This window comes from Psammomys obesus, unplaced genomic scaffold, assembly GCF_907164565.1.
Source record: "Psammomys obesus unplaced genomic scaffold, mPsaObe1.curated_primary_1811, whole genome shotgun sequence".
In the NCBI taxonomy this organism is placed as follows: domain Eukaryota; kingdom Metazoa; phylum Chordata; class Mammalia; order Rodentia; family Muridae; genus Psammomys; species Psammomys obesus.
Genome location: NW_026596051.1, coordinates 15774897 through 15795173, shown reverse-complemented (window position 1 = coordinate 15795173; position 20277 = coordinate 15774897). Strand labels below are relative to the sequence as shown.

Below are 20277 nucleotides of genomic sequence, written 5' to 3'. Positions count from 1 at the left end.
GACTTTCCCAAGGTCACACAGCTGGGGCTGAGCTCAGGCATCCCTCCTCCCTCTCCTTTGCTCCCCCTCCTCCCAGGCAGCCAGGCACCCAATGTCAGCTGCTCTGAAGTGAGTGGCTATTTTTATTCTGGTGCGAGGGACCAGAAACAGCAGAGCCATGTAGGTTAGAAGACTCTAGGACACCGGCCTCAGCAAGCAAGGAACAGCTCAGAGCAGGTGCAAGACCCTGCTAAGCTTGCCTGGGGGACTGTTGTTCCTTGAAGACTGCCCTGTGCTGGGCTCCTGGGTCTCCAAAAACTTCCTCAGTGGAGATCAGAATAAAGCACAGAACAAGGATAAGCCGAGTTCATAGCCCTCATCCTGTATCCAGCTTGAACTCTAATCTTGAAATTGACTGAGACTTGATCCCAAGCCAAGACCTAGCCTCTACTCTAACTCCCCAACCAGCTGTGACCATCACTTTAGAATTACTCTTCGGCTAGTCACATACTGAGCCCTGATCTAAGCCTGATAAAAGGCCCATCCTAACTTGAGACGATCATTCTGGACCTAGACTCAGCTCCGATCCTAGCCTAAGGACCGAACCTTAGTCACAGAGTGATCGCTAAACTCATTCTGGATTAACTCCTGCTTGAGACTAAATCCTGGCTCTGATAGAAAACAAAACACTGGTTTTGGTCACAGAGCTCCGAGCTTAATCATTGACTGACTCTTGATCTCATAATAATTTTTCATTATGAAAATTCTGTTTACTTTGGTCATAAATGGATCCCTGAATCTGGTCAAAGTCTATTCCTTAGATGGCTTAGTTGTTAACTGAGCCATGATCCTGGTTGTATACTGAGCCTTAATCCCAGTCAAAGAATCCTGACTCCATCCCAGGTTTAGTTCTAAACTGACTGGGCTTTTGTTTTTGCTATGGTTATTGATGGTGATTTTTATAACTACGTATATAATATTCTGAATATTATATAATATGTATGTAATATTCTGAAGGCTCACTATGTAGTCCAGGCTGGTCTCGTGATCCACTTGCCTCTTTTCTTAAATCTTCACTTAACTAAGAGCTGACCCTGATGAGCCTAAACTCATCCTAACTAGGCTTCAGTACTAGCCTACCCAAGGAACGCTGGGGGCCTAGACTGCATGCTCCCACCTCAGGGGTGTGGGTCGTGAGCAGAGCTCTGTCCTGGGAGGCATTGTGCTGCTGATGTCAGAATGTTCCTGGTACTGTTGTGGCCGTCGTCTCCCTTGCTGGTTCCACTAGCTGGTGGTCAGCCCTCAGCAGACCAAGGGGTGGCCAACAGCCACAGTGCCCAGGTTAATGCAATGAGAGTGGTTTGGTGGCATCGGTCCAGTGAACAACAAGGGCCCATGGGGAACTGGGGTTTGGGTGTGTCAGCAGAAAAACCACAGGCTCTGTGGGGCCTCTGGCTTCAGTCACCCTGGGACCATTATTAGGATAAGTATGGGTTGGGGGGAGGGAACTAGTGGGTTATATTTCACCGTTTTTTAAACAAAATTTACTATGTGTGTTTTGCTGACATAGACGTACAGAAAATACAGAGAAAGGTACAAAGAAGGAAAAAATTACCTATAATTTTAACCTCCAAGAGAGCCATTTTTATTTTTGTATTTTTTTTCCCTTTTAGGTTGTTTTGATCTAGATAAATATATTTGAGTATACATATTTTATAAAATTGGTTGGCTGCTAATCTGGCCATCACATCCATTTCCATCTACATCCTCAATAGGAACAGGAATGTGGCCAACCTTGTCTCCAACCTTAGGAATGGGTTTAAAATTGGTTATCCCAATGACAAATTCTCCCTGCACGGTGACTGGATTATGCAAAATTAGTGGGAGATAGGGAGACTTTTGCTGAGGATTTGAAAATAGAAACTTACTATCTGTCCTGGCAAGTTTGAAAGAAAGAAAGAAAGAAAGAAAGAAAGAAAGAAAGAAAGAAAGAAAGAAAGAAAAGGAAAGAAAGAAAGAAAGAAAGAAAGAAAGAAAGAAAGAAAGAAAGCCCATCATTCCCTCTCTTAGACATGAATGATGATGTCAGAGGCTGGGTCCCTGCCCCCTTTAAAGATGGAGTCTTACTGTCACCCTGACAGGCCTAGAACTCATAGAGACCCGCCTGCCTCTGCCTCCCAAGTGCTGAGGTTAAAGGCATGTTCTACTGCACTCAGCTTTAGCTGGTTTTTTTTTTTTTTTTTTTTTTTTTTAAATCGCCTGTATTTATTGTGAGTGTTTGCTGCGGGTGTGGACATGCCGAACCTTGACCGTAGAGGTCCGAGGTCAGCTCTCAGGAGTTGGTTCTCTCCTACCAGCTGAGGTCCAGGGATTCAACTCGGGTTGCAGCAAGCACCTTCCCTTTCTGAGTCACCTAGACAGACTTTGTCTTTTAAAATATACGATCTCACTGAACTCAGAGCTCACTGATTTGGCTAGACTGGCTAGGCAGCAAACTCCCAGGACCTTCCAGACGCCGTGTGTTGATTAAACATGGCCTGGTGTGCTTGGCTTCTGGGCGCTCTAAGATGCTGAGCTCAGGTCCTTGTGCCTGTCCAGCCAGTGCTGAACCCACTGAGCTGTCTCTGCAGCTCTAAGCTTGTTTCCAAACACTTAACAATCAAGGGAGGGTGAAACGAGATGTAGGAGGTCTTACTCTGGAGCCAAAAGTTGGCCTTGAGCTTGAACCAATTGTCTTGCCCCTGCCTCCTGATTATAAGTGTGTGCCATCACACACGGCTAAAGTCCTTTGTGTGTGTGAGTATGTCTGCATCACAAGTGGGCAATGCTTACAGAAGCTAGGAGAAGGCGTTGGAAAATGCATCCTTTGGAACTGGAATTAGATTGGGATGGTTGTGAGCTACCATGTGAATGCCGGGAATTGAACCCTGGTTCTCTAGAAGAACTGCCAGCCCACGCTCTTAACCCCAGAACCACCTCTCTAGCTTGTGTGTGTGTGTGTGTGTGTGTGTGTGTGTGTGTGTGTATGTGTGTGTAGTATTTTTGAGTCAGGCTTTCATAGGTTAGGCTGGCCTTGAACTCACTATGATGCTGAGGATATCTTTTTAACTTTTTAATTTGTATTTTATGTATGTGGGTGTTTTTCCTGATAGCACGTCTGTGTGCCACATGCGTTCCCCCAGTGCCTGCAGAGGCCAGGAGAAGGCATCAGATGCCCTAGAACTAGAGTTACAGTTGTCAGTTGGCGTGGGGGTGCTGAAAGTCAAACACGGAGTCCCTGGAAGAGCACCCAGTGCTCTTCACGGCCCAGCCATCTCTCCAGCCCTTCTGAGGATGACTTTGAACTCTGATCCTCTTGCCCCAGCTCTTAAGTACTAGGATTACAGGCTTGCATTATCCTGGCCAGCTTTTCACGTCAGTGTGGGGATCCAAACTCCGATCGTCATGCTTATGATCCTACATGCTACGCTTTCTCCCAACTCTAAAATCCTTTAAAGAATATTTATGTGTGCACCGTGTGTGTGTGTGTGTGTGTGTGTGTGTGTGCGCGCGCGCGCGCACACGTGCGCGCGCTGGACACCACATTCCTATGAAGGTCAGAGGACATTTTGTGGGAGTCTGTTCTCTCCTTTTGTCATATGTGTTCTGGGAATTGAACTCAGGGCGTCAGGCTTAGCAGCAAGCGCCTCTAGTCATGAACCATCCTGCTGTCCCTGCAAATCCCATTTTTAATGTGCATTTTAAAGTGGGGAATAAGCCCAGGAAGGTAAAAATACCTCGGATCACAAAGCAGCCTTGGCTCGATGTTGACAGGGTTCTCTGGATTCAGTGGGAAAGGGCACAGTGCGTTCTTCCTGTCTGCCAGGGACTGGTTCCAGGGCACCCTTCCATACCGAAACTCGAAATATGAGGATGCTCAAACCCATAGATAAAATGGCTTAAGAGTTCCCCGGAACCTGCAGCCCTGTCTGTGCTTCACACCATCGCTAGATAATTTATAACACCTAATACAATGCGAGTGCTATACATACTTGTCACGCTCTATTGGTTGGAATAATAGCAAGAAAAGAGTCTGTGCGCGTTCAGTACAGAGGCAGTTTTTACTTCCTAATATTTCCAACTTGAGACTGGTTGAATCCGGGGTGACGAAGATCTGACTGTACTTGCTGTGTCTGCTGAAGGCGTGAGGAGGTGAACTGCACACCGCGTTATCCGGGGAGATGATCTCAGGAGGTGTTTGGGGAGTTGTGACGAGGAAAGGGAAGAGCTGAAAATGGAAAGGCAGCACAGGTGCCGCCTGTCCTAACAATCCCAGCCCTCAGGAGGCTGAGGCAGGAGTATTGCTTTGAGTTCAAGGACAGTAGAGGGGGGAAGGGTCTGCAGAGAGTGACTCAGTTTCTTACCCTCTACTAGCCACCTCTCTGCCATTTCCGACCAGGTATTGTTCTAGTGAGATGTAGTATGTGTATTTCAACCTTTCTAGGTACAAAGGACAGGTAATATTGCCTTGTAAAAATTTATATTTAGTATTATGATACGTGTGCTTGTGGGGGCACGAACCTGCCGTGGTGCGTTTCGGGGCGTGTATAGCTGACAGAGAACAACTTGTGGGAGCTGGTGTTTTCCTTTAATTTAATTTAATTTTTTTTTTTTTTTTTTTTTTTTTTTTTTTTTTTTTTTTTTTTTTTGCGGGTTTGGGGACTCAAACTCAGGTGTCAGGCTCTCACGACAGCGCTGGGGCCTAGGTACCGGTCCTCTCTACAGCGTGAGCTTTGGAGAATTGAAGCTTTGATGGAAAATTCGTTCGAGGACATCAAAAGCGGATAAAGGAGATTTCCTAGGTTCCTGCCTCCTTAAGTCTGACCCAGAAATCCTCGTGTCCAACTGCGACCCGCCCGCACCCTCTAGCGGCGCGAAGTGGCGCTGTCTCCTGGCATCCTGCGGGAGCGTGCACACTCGGTGGGCAAATGCAGCACGGAAAGTCTGAGGACTGGGAACGCGAAGTCTGCGGGACCCGAGGGTAGCTGGGGCAGGGCTAGGGGCTAGCGGGAGTCACCCTTCCGAGCCTGGGTGTGTGGGTGGGTGGGTTTGTGGGTGGTGGGTGGGTAGTGTTTCTAGCTCGGGGGCGTGGTTTATGGCTGGGCGGAGCCTTCGGCTGGGGCGGGGCCAGCCTGAAAGCCAGACGTGGCGCAGCGGCCGAGTTTGGGCGCAGCCTGCGGAACGTCTTCTGTCAGGCACAGATGAACATTCTACTGTTGCCGCCGCCGCTACTGCTGCTTTTTGCGGCCCTGGTGGCTCCGGCCACCGCCGTCACCACCTACCGACCGGACTGGAACCGTCTTCGAGGCCTGGCCAGGGGGCGAGTGGAGGTGAGTGCCCCTTTTCCCATCCTTAGTACGACAGTCCCACAATCCTGCAGCCCCTCATCCCCGGAATACAGCCCACTCTGGCCTCAAGAATATCAGAATTCCCGAGTCCCCCGCTTTCCCTCTTGAATGGGGCCGGAATCATCCCTTCTCTTTCCCAGCCGCGGGATGCATAGCATGCTTTGTGGGAGCAAGAGACATCGTCCTCGCGGCCTGGCACTGTGCACCCTAGCTGTGCTCCAGGCTTGGCCCTACCATGGGTCTCTGGACACCCAGTCCCCTCTTTTCCAAGCTATAATTCGGCTAAAAATGCTCCTTAGGGCCCAGTAACTCCTTCCCCCATTGATAACCCCACTTTTTTCCTGTTATTCCTCCCTCCATCCCGATTTAGTGTCTGGTGTTCCAGACTCTCTCTTCTTCTAGGGAAGAAAAGACCTTCCAAGCTCCTCCCTTCACTGTACTATGTGAGAGCTGGAGGAGAGGGCAGGGAAATGAGATACCAGCGCGCCACAGCCTCCCTGGACCACCACCTCCATCATCCCACGCTAAGGAAGTCCCCTAGAGTCTTCCTAAGTGGTTCAAATGCCTAGAGACTCTTCGTGGGCCTTAGGTTTGCTTTTTTGTCAAAAGGGAATGTGAGGCAGGCCTGAAATAGGAGGTTGTGAGGTCTGGACTTCCTGTCAGGATCAGGGAGTCCAGAGGGCCCACCCATCCTCTGGAGCTAGGGAGGAGCGGCCAGATGGTGTGTGGAGCTGGACCACAGGTGGCTGGCAGGGCTAGCTCTGCATGGGGTGGGGTAGGAACCAGATGGCAGGTGCCTCTAATAGGGCCCATAAGGCTGCTCTGAACTGTTTCCTTCTAGTCTGATCCCCCCATGAGGTTTCAAGGGCCGAAGGCCAGGGTTAGAACTCTCCTGACAGAGGGGGAGGACAATGTGACATGCGTCTCCTGGGCAGCTATCAGTAACACGTAGGCAGGAGCCCTCGGCTTTCCCTCATCCTTAACCCCGTGGCTCTAGGCCCCCCCGATTCCAACCCTGGACTGGGTCTCTTTGCCTTTATGGCCACACCTTGATACTGCTCTTTCAGCTCACAGCCTGACCCAACTCAATGTCAAGGATGCCATAGCCTTGTCTGTATAGGTGGTATGTGAGGGACTCCTGATTTATCCCATTTTCTCCCTCTCCAGACTTGTGGAGGATGACAGTTGAATCGCCTAAAGGAGGTGAGTGTGAAGAAAAGGGTCCCTCTCACTGAGTGGGCCGGGAGGGAATCCCTGCACTGCGATCAGGAGACTGGACCCGACGGTATATGACCTCACGGGGCCTCGTTTGCCATGTCGAGGGCTCTGGGGTCCTGTCCTCCAATGCTGTGCTTCCTCCGCAGGTGAAGGACTTTGTCACAAAGGACATTCCGCTGTAGTATCCTTCTGTTCTGGAGGAAGGGGTGGGGAGGGCACTTGGGAGAAGCTTCCGGTTTTCACGAAGAGAGGAAAGGATTTTCATCTGCCAAACAGGTGACTGTTTGACTGGCCAGCGGGTTCTGAGGAAGTCCAAAATTAAGCAGGCAAGAGAGCTTACTAGTGGAAGAGAAGGGCCCTTCACTTCTTTGAACCCTAATCTCACAGTGGACGAGGATTGGGTCCCCATCTAGGCTCAAATTAAGTGGCCAGCTAAGGGGCCCCAGGAGCCGAGCACTCTCTGCCCCGCACCCCCCTTGACATTTCCTCCAGCCACAACCTGGTGATGAAGCACCTCCCTGGGGCAGACCCCGAACTCGTGCTGTTAAGCCGAAATTACCAGGAACTAGAGGTGAGACATTGGCGGGAGGGGCCCCAAGACAGTGGCTAAGTGCTGATCCCGCCCTTCCTCCATTTCAGCGAATCCCGCTCAGCCATATGACCCGGGACGAGATCAATGCGCTGGTCCAGGAGCTCGGCTTCTACCGCAAGTCGGCGCCGGAAGCGCAGGTGCCCGACGAGTTCCTGCGGGCGCCCGCTAAGGACCCCGAGGACGCTTCAGAGCGCGCCGACCTGTAGCCCCGAGCCGTGGTGGAGCTGGGACCCCCTGCCAGCGCCCCGGAGACAGAATGAAGCGCTCAGTATCCCGGGAGCATCTCTCTTGCTGAGGGCCGACGCTGGTCTCCAAAGCAACGGAAATGGGGGTGGGGTGGGGGATTCCCCTCAATCCTGCCTTTCCCCTCCCCAGCTCAACTAAATCCCTTCCCGCCCTTACCGAGGCTCTTCTTACTTTCTGCGAGTAGACGGTGTGGGGAATCAGATAGTTCCTGAACACCCACCGGTGACTCCTCCCACTGCCTGGCTGAGGGAGTTGGGGGACACTTGGGGATAATTCACCCCCCGATTGCTGTTTCCCAAGGCAGCAGAGAGAAGTCAGGATCGTTGAAAACCAATAATTTATCAAAACGCTGCGTGTGTACAAGGGGGAGGGGTGTTCCGACAGACCGGGCAGCGGTGGGCAGGCGCACTGGGAAGGGAACGGTGCTGGGGTCGTGGGGACAGCAGCCTGCAGCTCTGGCGGTGTGAGCAGAGTGGCTAGACATTCTTGCCGCGCAGGCGCAGCTCATGGCGCCGCAGGTGGTTGTACAGCGATTGCACGTAGGTGAAGACGCACTTGGGGTCGGGCTTTTTGCCCATGATCATCATGTCCTCCACCTCCACCAAGGGCACACAGTCCACCAGCGTCCTACGGAGGAAGGGGCACAGGAGTGGTCGTCGGTGCCAGCCCGCTTGTCCTTTCATAAACTCCATACTGTACACCGACTGGAAAGGCTTTCCAGGACGGGAAATCCACAACCAAAGCCAGGCGGAGTTGGGTCAGGGAGTGAGCCATGCCCTACCCTAGGCAGGCAGGTTCTGGCTCCAGATCCCAGCCTCTCTGGAGGGCCCACCAGTCCTCATGGGCTGGTATAACGGAGCTGGTAGAGCGCCCCAGGTAGGCCATTATACCTCTAGGAGCTTTCCCCTTTGGCTAGCATCTCTCTACCACCAGGATTCCCCAGTGACTCACTTTCTCCTAGGGGACAGGTCACCTACTGGGCATGGAGGCCAAGGGGTATTTCAGGACTGTTTTTTTTAACCCTTGCCGTCGGCATCAGGTGGAGCTAGAGGGGCAGATGAGGACCCCAGCTGTTTCAGCTGGCTCACGGACCCTGCCCTGAGCTCAGTGGTCACCACCCTTCTGATTCTCCTTCAGAGAGCTGCACTTCACTCAGGAGGCCTCACACTCGGAAGGTTGGACCTGATATGGGAAAATGGCCCTCAACCCTGGGTTGTGGCAACTGGCTGGAGCTCCCCTTTCCCTACTGTAGGAACCTTTTCCCCCAACAGCTTTAAGATGGGGTACAAGCTCAGCTTTAGTTTCCTTCTTGTCCCAAACTAAGATCTCTTGCTTTGCCTCCAGTTTGCATTGGCCCCTAGTCACTTTTGCTCAAAGCTTACTTCAGGCAGGGAGGACAAAAAGCAGATTGCTGCTGGTCCCCAGACACAGGATAACCCAAGACCGCCTCTCATCTGGCCAACCCCAGGATTGTGGTAGGACTCGGCCTACTCGGGCATTTTGTACTGGAGGTTAAATCCAGGGCCTTAAGCTTGAGACACAAGCTCTCTCCCACTAGGAACCACCCTAACTCTTTACTTTCCGAGATTAGGGTCACAATAAAATTGCTGGGGCATCTTGAAACCAGTCTTCAGCCCAGGCAAGCCTTGAATTTGTGAGCCTCTCCTACCTCAGGCTCTGGCATAGTTGGCATCACAGCCCAGTTCCTCACCAGATCTTTCACAAAGATGCTGGGACGCAGAAAATCTCTCCCAGTCCTGGTTCTAACTCTCAACACTCATGGATGCTAGATAAGACTCTGCCCTGTTCTGTGACCGCAACCCTCCCCCATCAGTCACTCCCACTCCATTTGAGACCTCGGAAGTCCTCAGAATAAGTGACATGTACCTGGCTCTACTGATGACAGGCTATGAGCCCTTGGGGTCACCCCCACCCCGCATTTGGCTTGTTTACCCAGCAGCACCATGGTGAAGAGACAGCCTCTCTCTGGAGCATCTTCTGACTGCAGCTATCTTCACAGATATCCCAGCCTCCCTCCCCCAAGTCTGGCGCTTCCTCCTGCCCGTGGTGCCTTCCCTGGAGACCTTATAAAGCCATTGTTTATACTGGGGTACATGGTTCAGGCTACCCAAGTGACAAGCAAACTCCAGGCAGCTAAAGCAACAGCACGCAGCTGAGTCACACTTTCCTGCGGGCCAGAGCTACCCTAAGCTTCTTTCTCTTTTGAGTGGCCTGCTGAGCTAAGTCCATATATGACCTAGAGACAGCACCAAGCCTGTTTTCCACACCTGAACCTCTCATGTGTGCACATGTGCTCCTTCCCCCAGGGACCCTGACACAGGAGGGCACCCCAGGGCATCTTTGTTGACTCCACTCCTGAGTCACATTTTCCCCCAGCAATCTCTTTGCTCCCTTTGCACCTCTATCTTTACTTCAGTCCTGCTTCTACCTGTGACCACTCCTGAATGCTAGACAAGGCTGCCCGTTCTGTGATCCTACCCCGCCTTGGTGGGAATTTAGTGGTGGGGTCAGGCGTCGCTCTGTGGCCTGAACCTGCTTTCTGAATTCCTTATCTGCAATAGGAGAGCTAGTTCAGGTCGGAATTCTTTACTGTGGCCGAGGTGAGGTGACCAGAGAGGAAGGCCATATGGCTCAGGGAAATCCAGCCAGAAACATCCTCCTGTTCAACTGGTCCTGTTCCCAAGCTCCCCACTTTGGAGAAGGACAGCACCAGCTCCCCATATGGCACATTCTGAGCTTGAGCAGCATCTTGACCCTCCCTTTCTCCAAAACAGATCAGGGAGCCTGTCTTTCTACCTTTTTTTTTTTTTTTTTTTAAGACGGGGTCTTGCTAGGTTGCCCAGGCTGGCCTTAAGCTTTAGGCCCCTGCATGCATGCTGGGGTTACAAGCCTGCACCATCACAGCCGGCTCTGTCCCTTCCCTCTCCTGCTGATGCTCTTCCAGCCTGCACATCTCAAGGTTCACCTTTCAGAATGCTAGCCAAAGCACGTCTTTCCTGTTTGGATGCCGTTGACTCCTGGGTCCTCAAACTACAATCCCTTCCTTCAACCTCTCATCAAAACGTTTTTCTTCCAGACTATGCTACATTCTCCATCTCTCTTGTCCCTGGCCCTATTGGGCTTATTCCTGTGCCTGCAGCTCTTTCTCCTGTTTTGGCCTGAATTGTTCAGACCCTAGTTTAGTTTCCTCTTTTTTTCTAGATTGCCATCTTTGGCCTGAGTCCTGGGCTCCCCATCAGTACCCCCAAGCCCCGGCCTTCACTACTTATTGGCAATAGCCACCTAGAGTCCTGCCTGTCTCCTCTGGCTTTTCTAAAGGCTCTCCTGCTGTCCCCCCTTTCCCCCATCCCTCTGTGCACTGATGAGCTGAGTCCGATGAAATGGGACAGGTGGGAGAGGCGGCATTTCTCACCGTGGGGCCCCAAGCAGGGGTTAGGACTTTTTGGTTTTTACCAGCCCCTTCTGGACCAGACAGCGGTAGAACTCCTGGATGTACGTGTACACGCACTTCCAGTCAGGCTCTCGAAGCCGCACCATGTCCTCTGTATCCAGGAGCTGCGGGCAGTCCGCATGGGTCCTGGGGAGGGTGGGGGGGGCCGGGAAGGGGCAGGGGGCAGGACCCGGTGGAGGAAGGAGGGAGAGAGGCCAAAAGAGAAGGGACAGAGACACACACACATACACACACAGAGACATGAGTTCAGTTATGTTCTCAGTGCCGCAGTCTGCCAGCCTCCCGCATGCCCCCTCCCAATGGTGGACGTGCCGCTCACTACTCATCACTAATGGTGCGCGGTGCAGACAAGGGTGGGGGGGCCAAACCAGTCACAGGTGCAGAGAACTCTTGGGGCAAGCGGGAACACGGGGGGGGGGGGGGGGGGGCAGTGGTGCCGAGGTTGGAGGGGGGGGCTGTGCCCCAGGGAGGGGGGGTGAGGGAGGCGTGAGAGGAGTGGGGGAGGAGGAGGAGAAATTCTGGAGGGAACCAGAAGGGAAGGGGAGAATAAGAAAGAGATGGAGGAGGGTGCTTGGGTGCCGTGTGCAGAAGGGGCAACGATTCCAAAGTGGAGGGCTTTCGATGTCCTATATAGGCCTATATAGGTCACTCGGGCATGGTGCCTGGGCCAGGAGCCTCCTTTTGGAATCTCCAGCCAGGATCCCGTGGGAGCAGGAAGCTCTGGTGATAGTGGGAGGAGAGCAGGACAGAGAGATGAAGAGAGGAGGAGCAGGGGCAGAGGGAGGAGGAGGGAGAGGTTATGGACAGGGCCACCTGGTGGGCTTTAGCCTGGGCTGGTGGGCAGGCCTGACGTTCCTTCCTTCCGGTGGGCACCTGGCACACTCAGCAACAGGTGGGCATAGGTGGAGGAGGATGGAAACTCTCTGGGGAAGGGGGTCTCATATGCAGACCCACTGTACAACTGGCCACTTGCATGGGGTCTCAGGGCTGCTGAGCCCAGCTGACACCCACAGAATGGGACCCATACTTACTCAGCGGATGAGAAAGCCATTTCAAAGTTCTGGCGCCGGTTTTGTGGGCTAAGCTGCCCATAGTCAAAAGCCTCAGGGAAGAAATTGTGCACCAGGGCACAGAAGGCCATCCCATCACTCCAGCTGGAGGAGAAGTTCTGGATGTCCACGTGCTGTGGGAGGCAGGAGCATGGTCAGGTCCCTGAGGGACGGCTTTCCCATGCTTGTTATCTCCCCTTTGGCATCCCAGTCCAAGGCCAACTGGGCTCAGAGAGAGACCTTGTAGTTTGTTCAAGGCTGTGCAGGTGAGTAGTCAAAAACATGGGCCTTTTCTAATTCGGTTTATTAACCCCTGTGTGATGTGATCTTCAAGGGGAGGGGCTGCTGAGAAGCCCGGGCCCACTCAGCTGAGGCCAGAGTCATGTTCCTGTCACTCCTTCCCCTGTGTACAGAAGGGATCCCAAGAGCAGGATCGCTCTTTGAATCACGCCCATCAACCCAACCCAAAGGGCCTTCATTAGGCCTTCCTGGGATTCAGAGCAGGCCACGTGGTCTCCCTGATACTTAGTTTGCCCATCTGAGGATGCCTTTCATGTTTCCTGCCTGAGCTGTGGTAGCTGCGATAGCATTCTGAGAAGCAGTACCCAACTGAGGAGCTCCGCTGGGCTCACCTCGTAGCCACGGGTCTTGGCTCGGCACCAGTCCAGCAACATCTGCTTGATGCTATTGGCATTGGGGACCCCGAAGCTGGTAGAACGCTGTACGGCTGTACGGGGTGTTCCAGGACTGCTGTGGGGTAATGCGGGGAGGAGGGTCAGAAGACCCCATCAGTGGGCCAGCCTACCCTCTCAGGTCCCTGGTCTAGTCATCCGTGACCTTCAGCCTTTCTGTCACAATTGGAAACCTGCAGCTCCCATCTCTGGCTCCACCCACTTCAGGCCTTATCCTCAGTGCCCAGACCCTCCCACTAGCCAGCCCACACCCTCTACCACTCACCCGGCAGAACCTTCCTTCTCTAGTTTCTCAATCATGGCTTTGCGAGCTTGGGACGCTGAAGTCTTGGGCAGGCTCTGTGCCTTCATTAACTCTTTTTTCTTCTCTGCCTGGCGTTTCTCAAGGGCTGCCAGGCTGCCAGGACGTGAGCTGGTTTGGTCCTCTCGGTCAAAGATGCTGGAGGGTGACGAAATACATGTTAGGTTGGAGGAAGCGTGGGTCCACTCTCCTGGCACCACAGCAGGATTACTAGCTTGACGATGTTGGTGCAGGAAACACTGAAAATGGCGGAGCTCCATACAGATCCCTGGGGGCCTCCTGGGCCGCTATGGGTGCTCATGGGGCGGGAGAGGTTTTAGACTGCATTAAACACCAGCAGCGGCTTCCACTCACAAATGAAAATGGGGCGAGGGGGAGTAGAGGGTGGCCCTAATGTTGGGGAGTGGGTGTCCTTGTCACACCCATTTTACAGAGAAGTACACAGAGGCACAAGCACAGGAGGTTGGCAGCCAAGCTTGTTTGATCAGGCTTGCTCCCCAGGACTTTTCTAAAGGGCTGTGTTGTACTGCCAAGTTTCAGGCTTTGTAGCCCGGGCTGGGTATCCCAGTGACTGGGGAAGCTGAACCAGAGAGGTGGTAAGTTTGAGAACCGCCTGAGCTATAGACTGGATGACTTAGGGGAAACTGAGTCAAAAGAAAAAAAGAAAGGCATCTTACTGGTAAAGAACTTGCCTAGGAAGGCACAAGGCCCTAGGTCCAATCCCTAATACCTAAACAGAACAAAACGATACAAAGCAATAAAATGAACAGCACAAAACGGTAGTAGCTCTCGCCTCTTAAGACTTTCCTGTGTGTCCGTTTATTATTTCTAGAGCTGGGGAAGGGATCTAGGTCTCCTGTATGCTAAGCAAATGCTCTACAACTGAGCTCCCTAATTCGTAGTCCTCCCACTGTGCCATTTAAAGCCTACAAGGGACTTTGATGAGCTGGTGTGCTCCTGTAATTCCAGGACCCTGGAGGTTGAGGCTGGAGGATCACAAGTTCAAAACCAGCCTGGGACACACAATGAGACACACCAGGGGCCCATCTCTCCCCACACTGCCAAAACACAAACAAACAAACAAACAAGTAAGTAAGTAAATAAATGCAAGCCTATAATCCCAGATACAGCTACGTAGGTAATAATTTAATGCCAAGATAGGCAATTTAGGGACAGACCTTGCTTCAAAGTAAAGAAGTGAAAAGAGGGCCAGGGATGTAAGGCCCCAGGCTCTAATCCTCACTAGCACAAACAAACAAACAAACAAAAACAAAACAAAATATCCAGACGAGATGAATAAACACGTAAATAAATAAACTTCACAAGGGATGAGAAGAGTCTCAACTATTTCCACAGACAATGAGGAAATCATGGCCTCTTTATAAGATTTCAGATGACACAGCTGCAGGGCTGGAATCTGCATGCAGGTCACCGATTGAGGCTCCTGGAACCACCAGCGCTTTGCTTTCTACCGGTCCTGCTATCCCCCTGTGTACTGTGGGGCGTACCCCTCCCTCAGGAGTGCCTCCGGTCGTCAGCTTGCTCTGTGACCCGGAAGTGGTTTGTAGATGTTGGCAGTGCCGGCCAGCAGAGGCAGGTGGGCCTCTGTAAGGCTCAGTGAGAGATGCTCAGCAAGTGTCTGGCCCCCGCCAGCCTCTTCCACCCCTACCCTATGGTGTGGCTGAGGATGAAGGGAGATGACAGAGGCATCAGGGACACACTTGGCACCTCCTTGACTGCATGCTTATTCTCTGGGTGTGTCAGCCTGCCCCTCTGCAGAATGGGCACGCAGAGGTCTCCAGAGGCACTGCCCCGTGCTCACCTGCCCATTTTTTTGGACGAAGAGGAGGAAGAAGAAAAGGTCTTGGTTTGGACTGTGGTGCTGCTGCTGCTGCTGCTGCCATCTGTGGAAAAGGGAGTGAGGTGAGGGCCTGGGCTGCACATACTAGAAGGGTGATGATAGCCACAGTAGAGAAGTGAACGTGCAGTTGACGACACAGAGTGTTTGAGGAAGAGCTTAAGGAGGCGAGCAGGCAGGCAGGCACAGGAGAGAGCAGGTGGCCTTACTCTCCATGCGCCTCACGAAACTCGACTCCACCATGGTGGTGCGGGCTGTCTGTGTGCCATCATCTGGTAGGGCAGGAAATGGGACAAAGGAGGGTGTGAGGGCCACAGCGAGCCACTCTGAGCTCACCCTGTGCCCTGAGCCCGCTCAGCCTCTTACTGGAGTGGACGAGTCGCTCAGTTTTGGTAACTGTGCTGACAGCGGAGCCATCAGCGGCCCGCTGGCTGTGCCTTGTGGTGGTCTCTGTAGCCATATTGCTTCGGCTCTCCCCCGGCCGGGCCCGGGCCTCCCGTAGTCGCTGTTCTCGTTCCTTGTCCCTCTGGTCTGGGCAGGGAATGCCCCATGCATGCCCAGAAGGGCCGCCCAACGCCACACAGCACACATGCACAGACACAAGGGGACACACGGGATGGAGGGGAGGCAGCTCGTTAGAAACCCCTGTGACACAGGGAACCAGTGCCTCTCTAGGGGCGGATGGGGGGGGGGACCAACCACAACTTGGTATGGGGCTGAGTGTATGTTGAGGGAGACGGACTCTGAGATGGAAAAGGGAAGATACGACAGCTGATGTCAAAGGGGTATCTGGATCCAAGACAAGTCTCTATGGGAATAAGAAGCTGGGTCAGGAGGGAATAGCTGACCTCCAAAGAGAGCTGTGTGGACAGGGCAGGTGAGTGGACCTGCAAACCACTCTTGGGAAGGAGAGGAACAACTGGAAGAAGATTCAGACTACCTAGGCTCAGGGAGTGGGCGCAGGTATGGGAGAGGCAATCAGACCCAGGTAAAGGACACTTGAGAAAGAAGCTGGTGAAGAGGGTTAACTGGGTTTGTGGAGAAAGTAAGTAGGTAGGGGGAAGGGGCCATCAGAGCACACCTAGCACAGCAGGAGAATGTTGCAGAGGGCGAGGGAGGCATTTGGCTGCCGTCTGGGAGCGGGGTGGGGGAGCAAGTGTTCTCAGAGAGCAACTGTTTCAGAAGGAGACCTTGAGTATGAGGGAGAGAAGAGCTAAATCCAGGGAAGAACTGTAGGAAAAGGAAATATCCACTTCCGGGGTCAGAGGCTAAGGGGAAGGTGCTGTCAGGGGGGAGAGGAGCAACTGGGAGGATTATCTGGATTCAGACAAGGTGCACTGAGGAGGACGGCAATTAGATGCAAGGTGAGAAGGGCTAAGGGGAGTAATCGGGAATGCACAGCTGGACATGGGGCAAGGCAGCAGATGGCTCTGGGCAAGGTGACGTGAGAGAGGGCAGCTACTGAGCATGGACGTGACTCCAGGAGGAGGGGAGCGGCTGACGGACGGGGTGGCTAGATCTAGGTGGGCAGCTGGCTCTGTACCTCTCTTCCTCTGTCGGAGTTCACGGAGAGCAGCCCGGATGAGCTTCCGCTCCTCAAAGTTCGTCGTCTGGTCCAGCTGTGGATTAAGCAGTTGCTGCACACCTGGGGCCCGCTGACCCCTACCCTCTGCCAGCCCCCAGCCTGCCAGCGCTAACGTACCATCTTGTCCAGGACTCCTTCATCCTCAATGGCCATCAGCTCCTCTGCACTCAGGGGGCTCCGCCTCTCTGGGGTTTTGTCCGATCGGGCCTGCTCTGTGCCATTAGCTGCTTCCACTGTCGCAGAGGGGGGCTCTGCCGGATCTGGCTCCATCTACAGAGTGTGGAGAGGGTGTAGGGTTTACACAGGGATGTGGGTGAAACCTGGGTGGAAGAGGATTAGAGCCCAGGGCCGCTGGCGTAGCAATAAAAATAACCCCAGCAGCTTGCCAGGCCTGCTAATGTAGGTTGGCCATGTTGGTTTCAGGCCCACTGTAGTAAAACTGGCAGCCCTGTATAGTTTCCCACACATCCAGAATCATATTAATACAAATCGGTAGCAGCAGTAACAATGGTTTCCATTCAGTAGAAAATCCTATCTGTATAAGCACTGGGGATTTTATTGTCCCTGTTACGACATAGGGGAAACTGAGGCTAGGGCAGCTGAACAACAGGCCCCGTGAGTATGATGTGGCCTGAGGGCTGAGCTGCAGTACTTTGAATCCTGAAGTTGAGTTCCTTCTAATGTTTTATTTCTAGCTTCCTCCCAGGCAGCACGGATCCCAAGTCTTGACTGCCAAGGGCGCTGGACCAGGTCTCCAGGGCTAACAAGGTGTCTGACAGGGACTACCCCAAGCCAAGGCTCCTTTGAAGCTCTCTGCCACTCCCCTTCTTTCCCCACCTTGCCAGGAGCCATGATTAAGGGGCGTCCAGCATTGACCTATCTCTCCCAGGGGCTCTCCCCCCAACCTAGCCCCTTGAAGCCAAGGCCCAGCTCAGCCACTACAGCCCTCCCCCCATGCAGGACCTCTGTCTGTCATGAGGGTAAGGAGAGACGAGGCGGCAGCTGTTCTGGAGAGGCTTGGCCTGGTCAAGGCTGCAGGACAGCTGCCAGCGCAAGAGCCTGACACCTTCTTGTCCCAATCTTAGAGGGACAATCTTAGAGGCACCTCACTGTACCACTCCGTACAGTGAGGTAAACTGAGGCCAAGAGAGTCTTGGTACACCTACAGACACTCAGCAGAGCTGGGCTCAAATCAGTTCCCTCCCACAGGCTGACTTACAAGACTGCTGCTGCGAGAAGGTCCCGCAGAGGAGCTGCGGCGGGTGCTAAAGGCAGGCGGGTGGGCCACAGGGGTCCCAGTATCCTCAGCTGCCTGGAAGAGGGCCTCAGGGTCGGCGGCAGCCAGCAAGAGCTCACTGGGCTCTAGCTCAGACTCCAGGTCCGGCACAAGCGGCACACCCAGCCGCAGGCTCAGCACCTCCACCTGCCTGGTCAGTGTGTCTAGCCGCCGGCTCAGAGCTGCGGTCTCTGCTCGAAGCTCTTCAGCTGCCTGAGCCACCGGCTCTACAGTGGCCAGGGCTGCGTCCGCCGCCTGGGTCACCGCGGACCGGCCTGCTTCAGCCACTGCCTGCAGCTCCTGTAATGCCTGGCTCAACCGTTCCTCAAAGGCCACAGCCATCTCAGGCCCAGGCCCTGGTACTCCCGGCATAGCGCTAGTGGGGACACTGGGGTCCAATGGTGGGACAGTGGCAAGGGCTGTCAGAGTCTTTGCAGCTGGTCTGAGGGCGAAGGCAAGGGCAGTGCGCCTGCCCCGCCCCTGCTGGCCTCCCAGCCTGCCACCAGCCAGCTGGAGCAACTGCCCAAATAGAAACCTATTCTGGGCTCCTCTATGGAGGGGATGGAGGGGGATGGGTAGCCTGCTCAAACAGGCAGACAGCCTGCCTCACGGCTCAGGGATTACCGAGACCAGAGCCCCATGACCCACAGGTGGAGAAATGGAGGCAGGGAGCGGGGCGTGGACCGAGACACTATGCTGTGAGACTTCTCTTTGCTGGACTCCTGCATATCTCTGCCCCTGTGCACACCATTTTAGAAAGCCTTGAACGAGTCAGGACAATGGAGAGGCACAGGAAGATGAGATTTTTAGCAATCTGCTGGAATGGGGGTTTGGCCCTGAGAGACGTCCTCCAGCCCAGCCGTGGTGCTCAGATCCAACCCATGACTCTGAACAGTTGTGCTCTGGACACAACTGTTCTCCTCAGATGGGGAGACAGGTGAGTTTTTAGTGCCAGGACCAAGTCTTCATTCACCACAAGCGCCCCACCTGTAACCACCCTCAAGACAGTGACCCCAACCTATCAGGCCCTGCTTTGTTGCAGAAGGCTACTCTTGTCCATATTCTCTCCCTGTTGCCCCTCAGATGGCCCAAAGCTAGCTCCACCTGACCACCTCACCTCAGTCAAAGTCCCAGTCAGTCTTTCATACAGCACAGAGGGCATTACCCAGGCAGCCCACGGGAATCTCCTCCCCAGCTGAGCTCCCAGCCAGCTGATCCCGGGCTTGGGAATGAATAATAGAAGGAATACATCGTATTCTGTTCCCGTGGCACCTGCTAGGCTGTTGCCGCACCTGCCCGGTGGCCCCCGGTCTGCCTGTCTTCATCAGTGTCTCTACCCCGCCCCCACGGCAAAGATGCTAATCAAGTCTCCTGATGGATGAGGCTGAGCTTAGCCTGTGATCTGATCCACACTCTGGGTCTGAAGCTTAGTGTTGGGTGGAACAGGGCGATAGAGGCTGCCAGGGGCAGAAGGTGGAAGCCTCTACCACCTTCCATGAGCCTTGGCCTTCACATTTTTTCGTTAAGAATGGACTGATTAATTTAGAGGCAAGGGTCAAAGATCAGCGAGTGGATCCAGGCATGATGGCTCTCGTCTGTAAGGCCAGCATTCAGGAGGTAGAGATAGGAAGTTCACTGAGTTCAAGGTCAGCTTTGGTTATATGCTAAGATCTCTGCCAACCCAGGGTACAAGAGACTCGACCTCAAACAAACTCAAAAAAGAAAAGTGATTTCAGATATGCCTTTGGGCGATGTGGTGTGGTTCAATCTTAACCATGTCATTAACTAGCTGTAGATTATGAGCGGCGATGCTCCTTCTCTGGCCTCCTTTCTTTGTGTGCACAGTGGCGGAGGAGCACAGCAGAGAAAGTCTGCCAGCTGCACGCCCCTGAGCAGTCTCTGGAGGTGGTGAATGGTGGGGCTGGTGGAACGTGAAGAGGCTCACCTTAAAGTTGCAGCCTCCTCGGTTACCAGGGGAGGCATGGCTGAAGGTGGTGACGTGAGTGACACTGCCCAGCCGGGTCACAGTCCCAGGGCTGCCAACATGGGTGATGGTGTTCTTGCCCCCACTGCTGGTGCTGAGAAGGGCTGGGGGCGCCCGCAATCCCAGTGTCAACTCTGGTTGGGGAGAAGGGCTGCTGTTGGGGCCAGGTGAGGTGAGGGCAGCGCCCATTGAGGTGAGTGACACCCTGGACACTGGCCGCAGAGCAGGGAGTGAGGGGCTGCGAGTGCTCTATCCCAGCATTGAGAAGCCTACCTGCTCGCTGGTTGCCTGTGGGCAGCAGAACGCGGCCTGTGGGGGCCTGACCACGGCCATCCTTGATCTCAATGGTAAATGTAGTCTTCATACTGCCCCCTGGCTCCCCAGTGCCAATGGCCACGGGCAGTGGAGTACTGGGCTCTTCTGAGAAGGGGCTGGGCCCCCCTGCTCTGTTTTCAAGGGACTTGGGAGCCAAGCCCCGCCCCCTAGGGCCCTCCTCTTGAGGGCAGCTCTGAAGCTGGGCCAGGGAATGAGCGAGTTCTGTTTGCTTCTTGTGGGAGGAAGTGTCACTGGGACCTCGAGAGGAGGAGTTGCTGGAGGAGGAGGAGGAGGAGGAGGAGGAGGAGGAGGAGGAGGAGGAG

General features: G+C 53.8%; 2 protein-coding genes across 2 annotated transcripts in view; one reads left to right on the top strand and one right to left on the bottom strand.

Annotated features, from left to right (window-relative positions):
• The first annotated feature begins 5126 nt into the window (after positions 1–5126).
• On the top strand, positions 5127–7577 carry Selenom (selenoprotein M). The gene is made up of 5 exons (XM_055623897.1): positions 5127–5348; positions 6534–6569; positions 6731–6765; positions 7077–7155; positions 7224–7577. The coding sequence occupies exons 1-5, from the start codon at positions 5220–5222 to the stop codon at positions 7380–7382; spliced, it is 438 nt and encodes a 145-aa protein (XP_055479872.1). The 5' UTR covers positions 5127–5219; the 3' UTR covers positions 7383–7577.
• Positions 7578–7742: 165 nt separating this feature from the next.
• Positions 7743–20277, bottom strand: part of Smtn (smoothelin) — a 22532-nt gene continuing 9997 nt past the window's right edge. The window contains exons 11-22 of the mRNA XM_055623898.1: positions 19913–20242; positions 19601–19773; positions 17599–17691; positions 16497–16649; positions 16338–16413; positions 15161–15325; positions 15004–15066; positions 14759–14840; positions 12901–13074; positions 12576–12693; positions 11926–12077; positions 7743–8049 (exon numbers count right to left, since the gene is read on the bottom strand). Coding sequence (XP_055479873.1) covers positions 7899–8049; positions 11926–12077; positions 12576–12693; positions 12901–13074; positions 14759–14840; positions 15004–15066; positions 15161–15325; positions 16338–16413; positions 16497–16649; positions 17599–17691; positions 19601–19773; positions 19913–20242 — 1730 coding nt within the window. The 3' untranslated portion in view covers positions 7743–7898. The remainder of the gene's footprint in view (positions 8050–11925; positions 12078–12575; positions 12694–12900; positions 13075–14758; positions 14841–15003; positions 15067–15160; positions 15326–16337; positions 16414–16496; positions 16650–17598; positions 17692–19600; positions 19774–19912; positions 20243–20277) is intronic.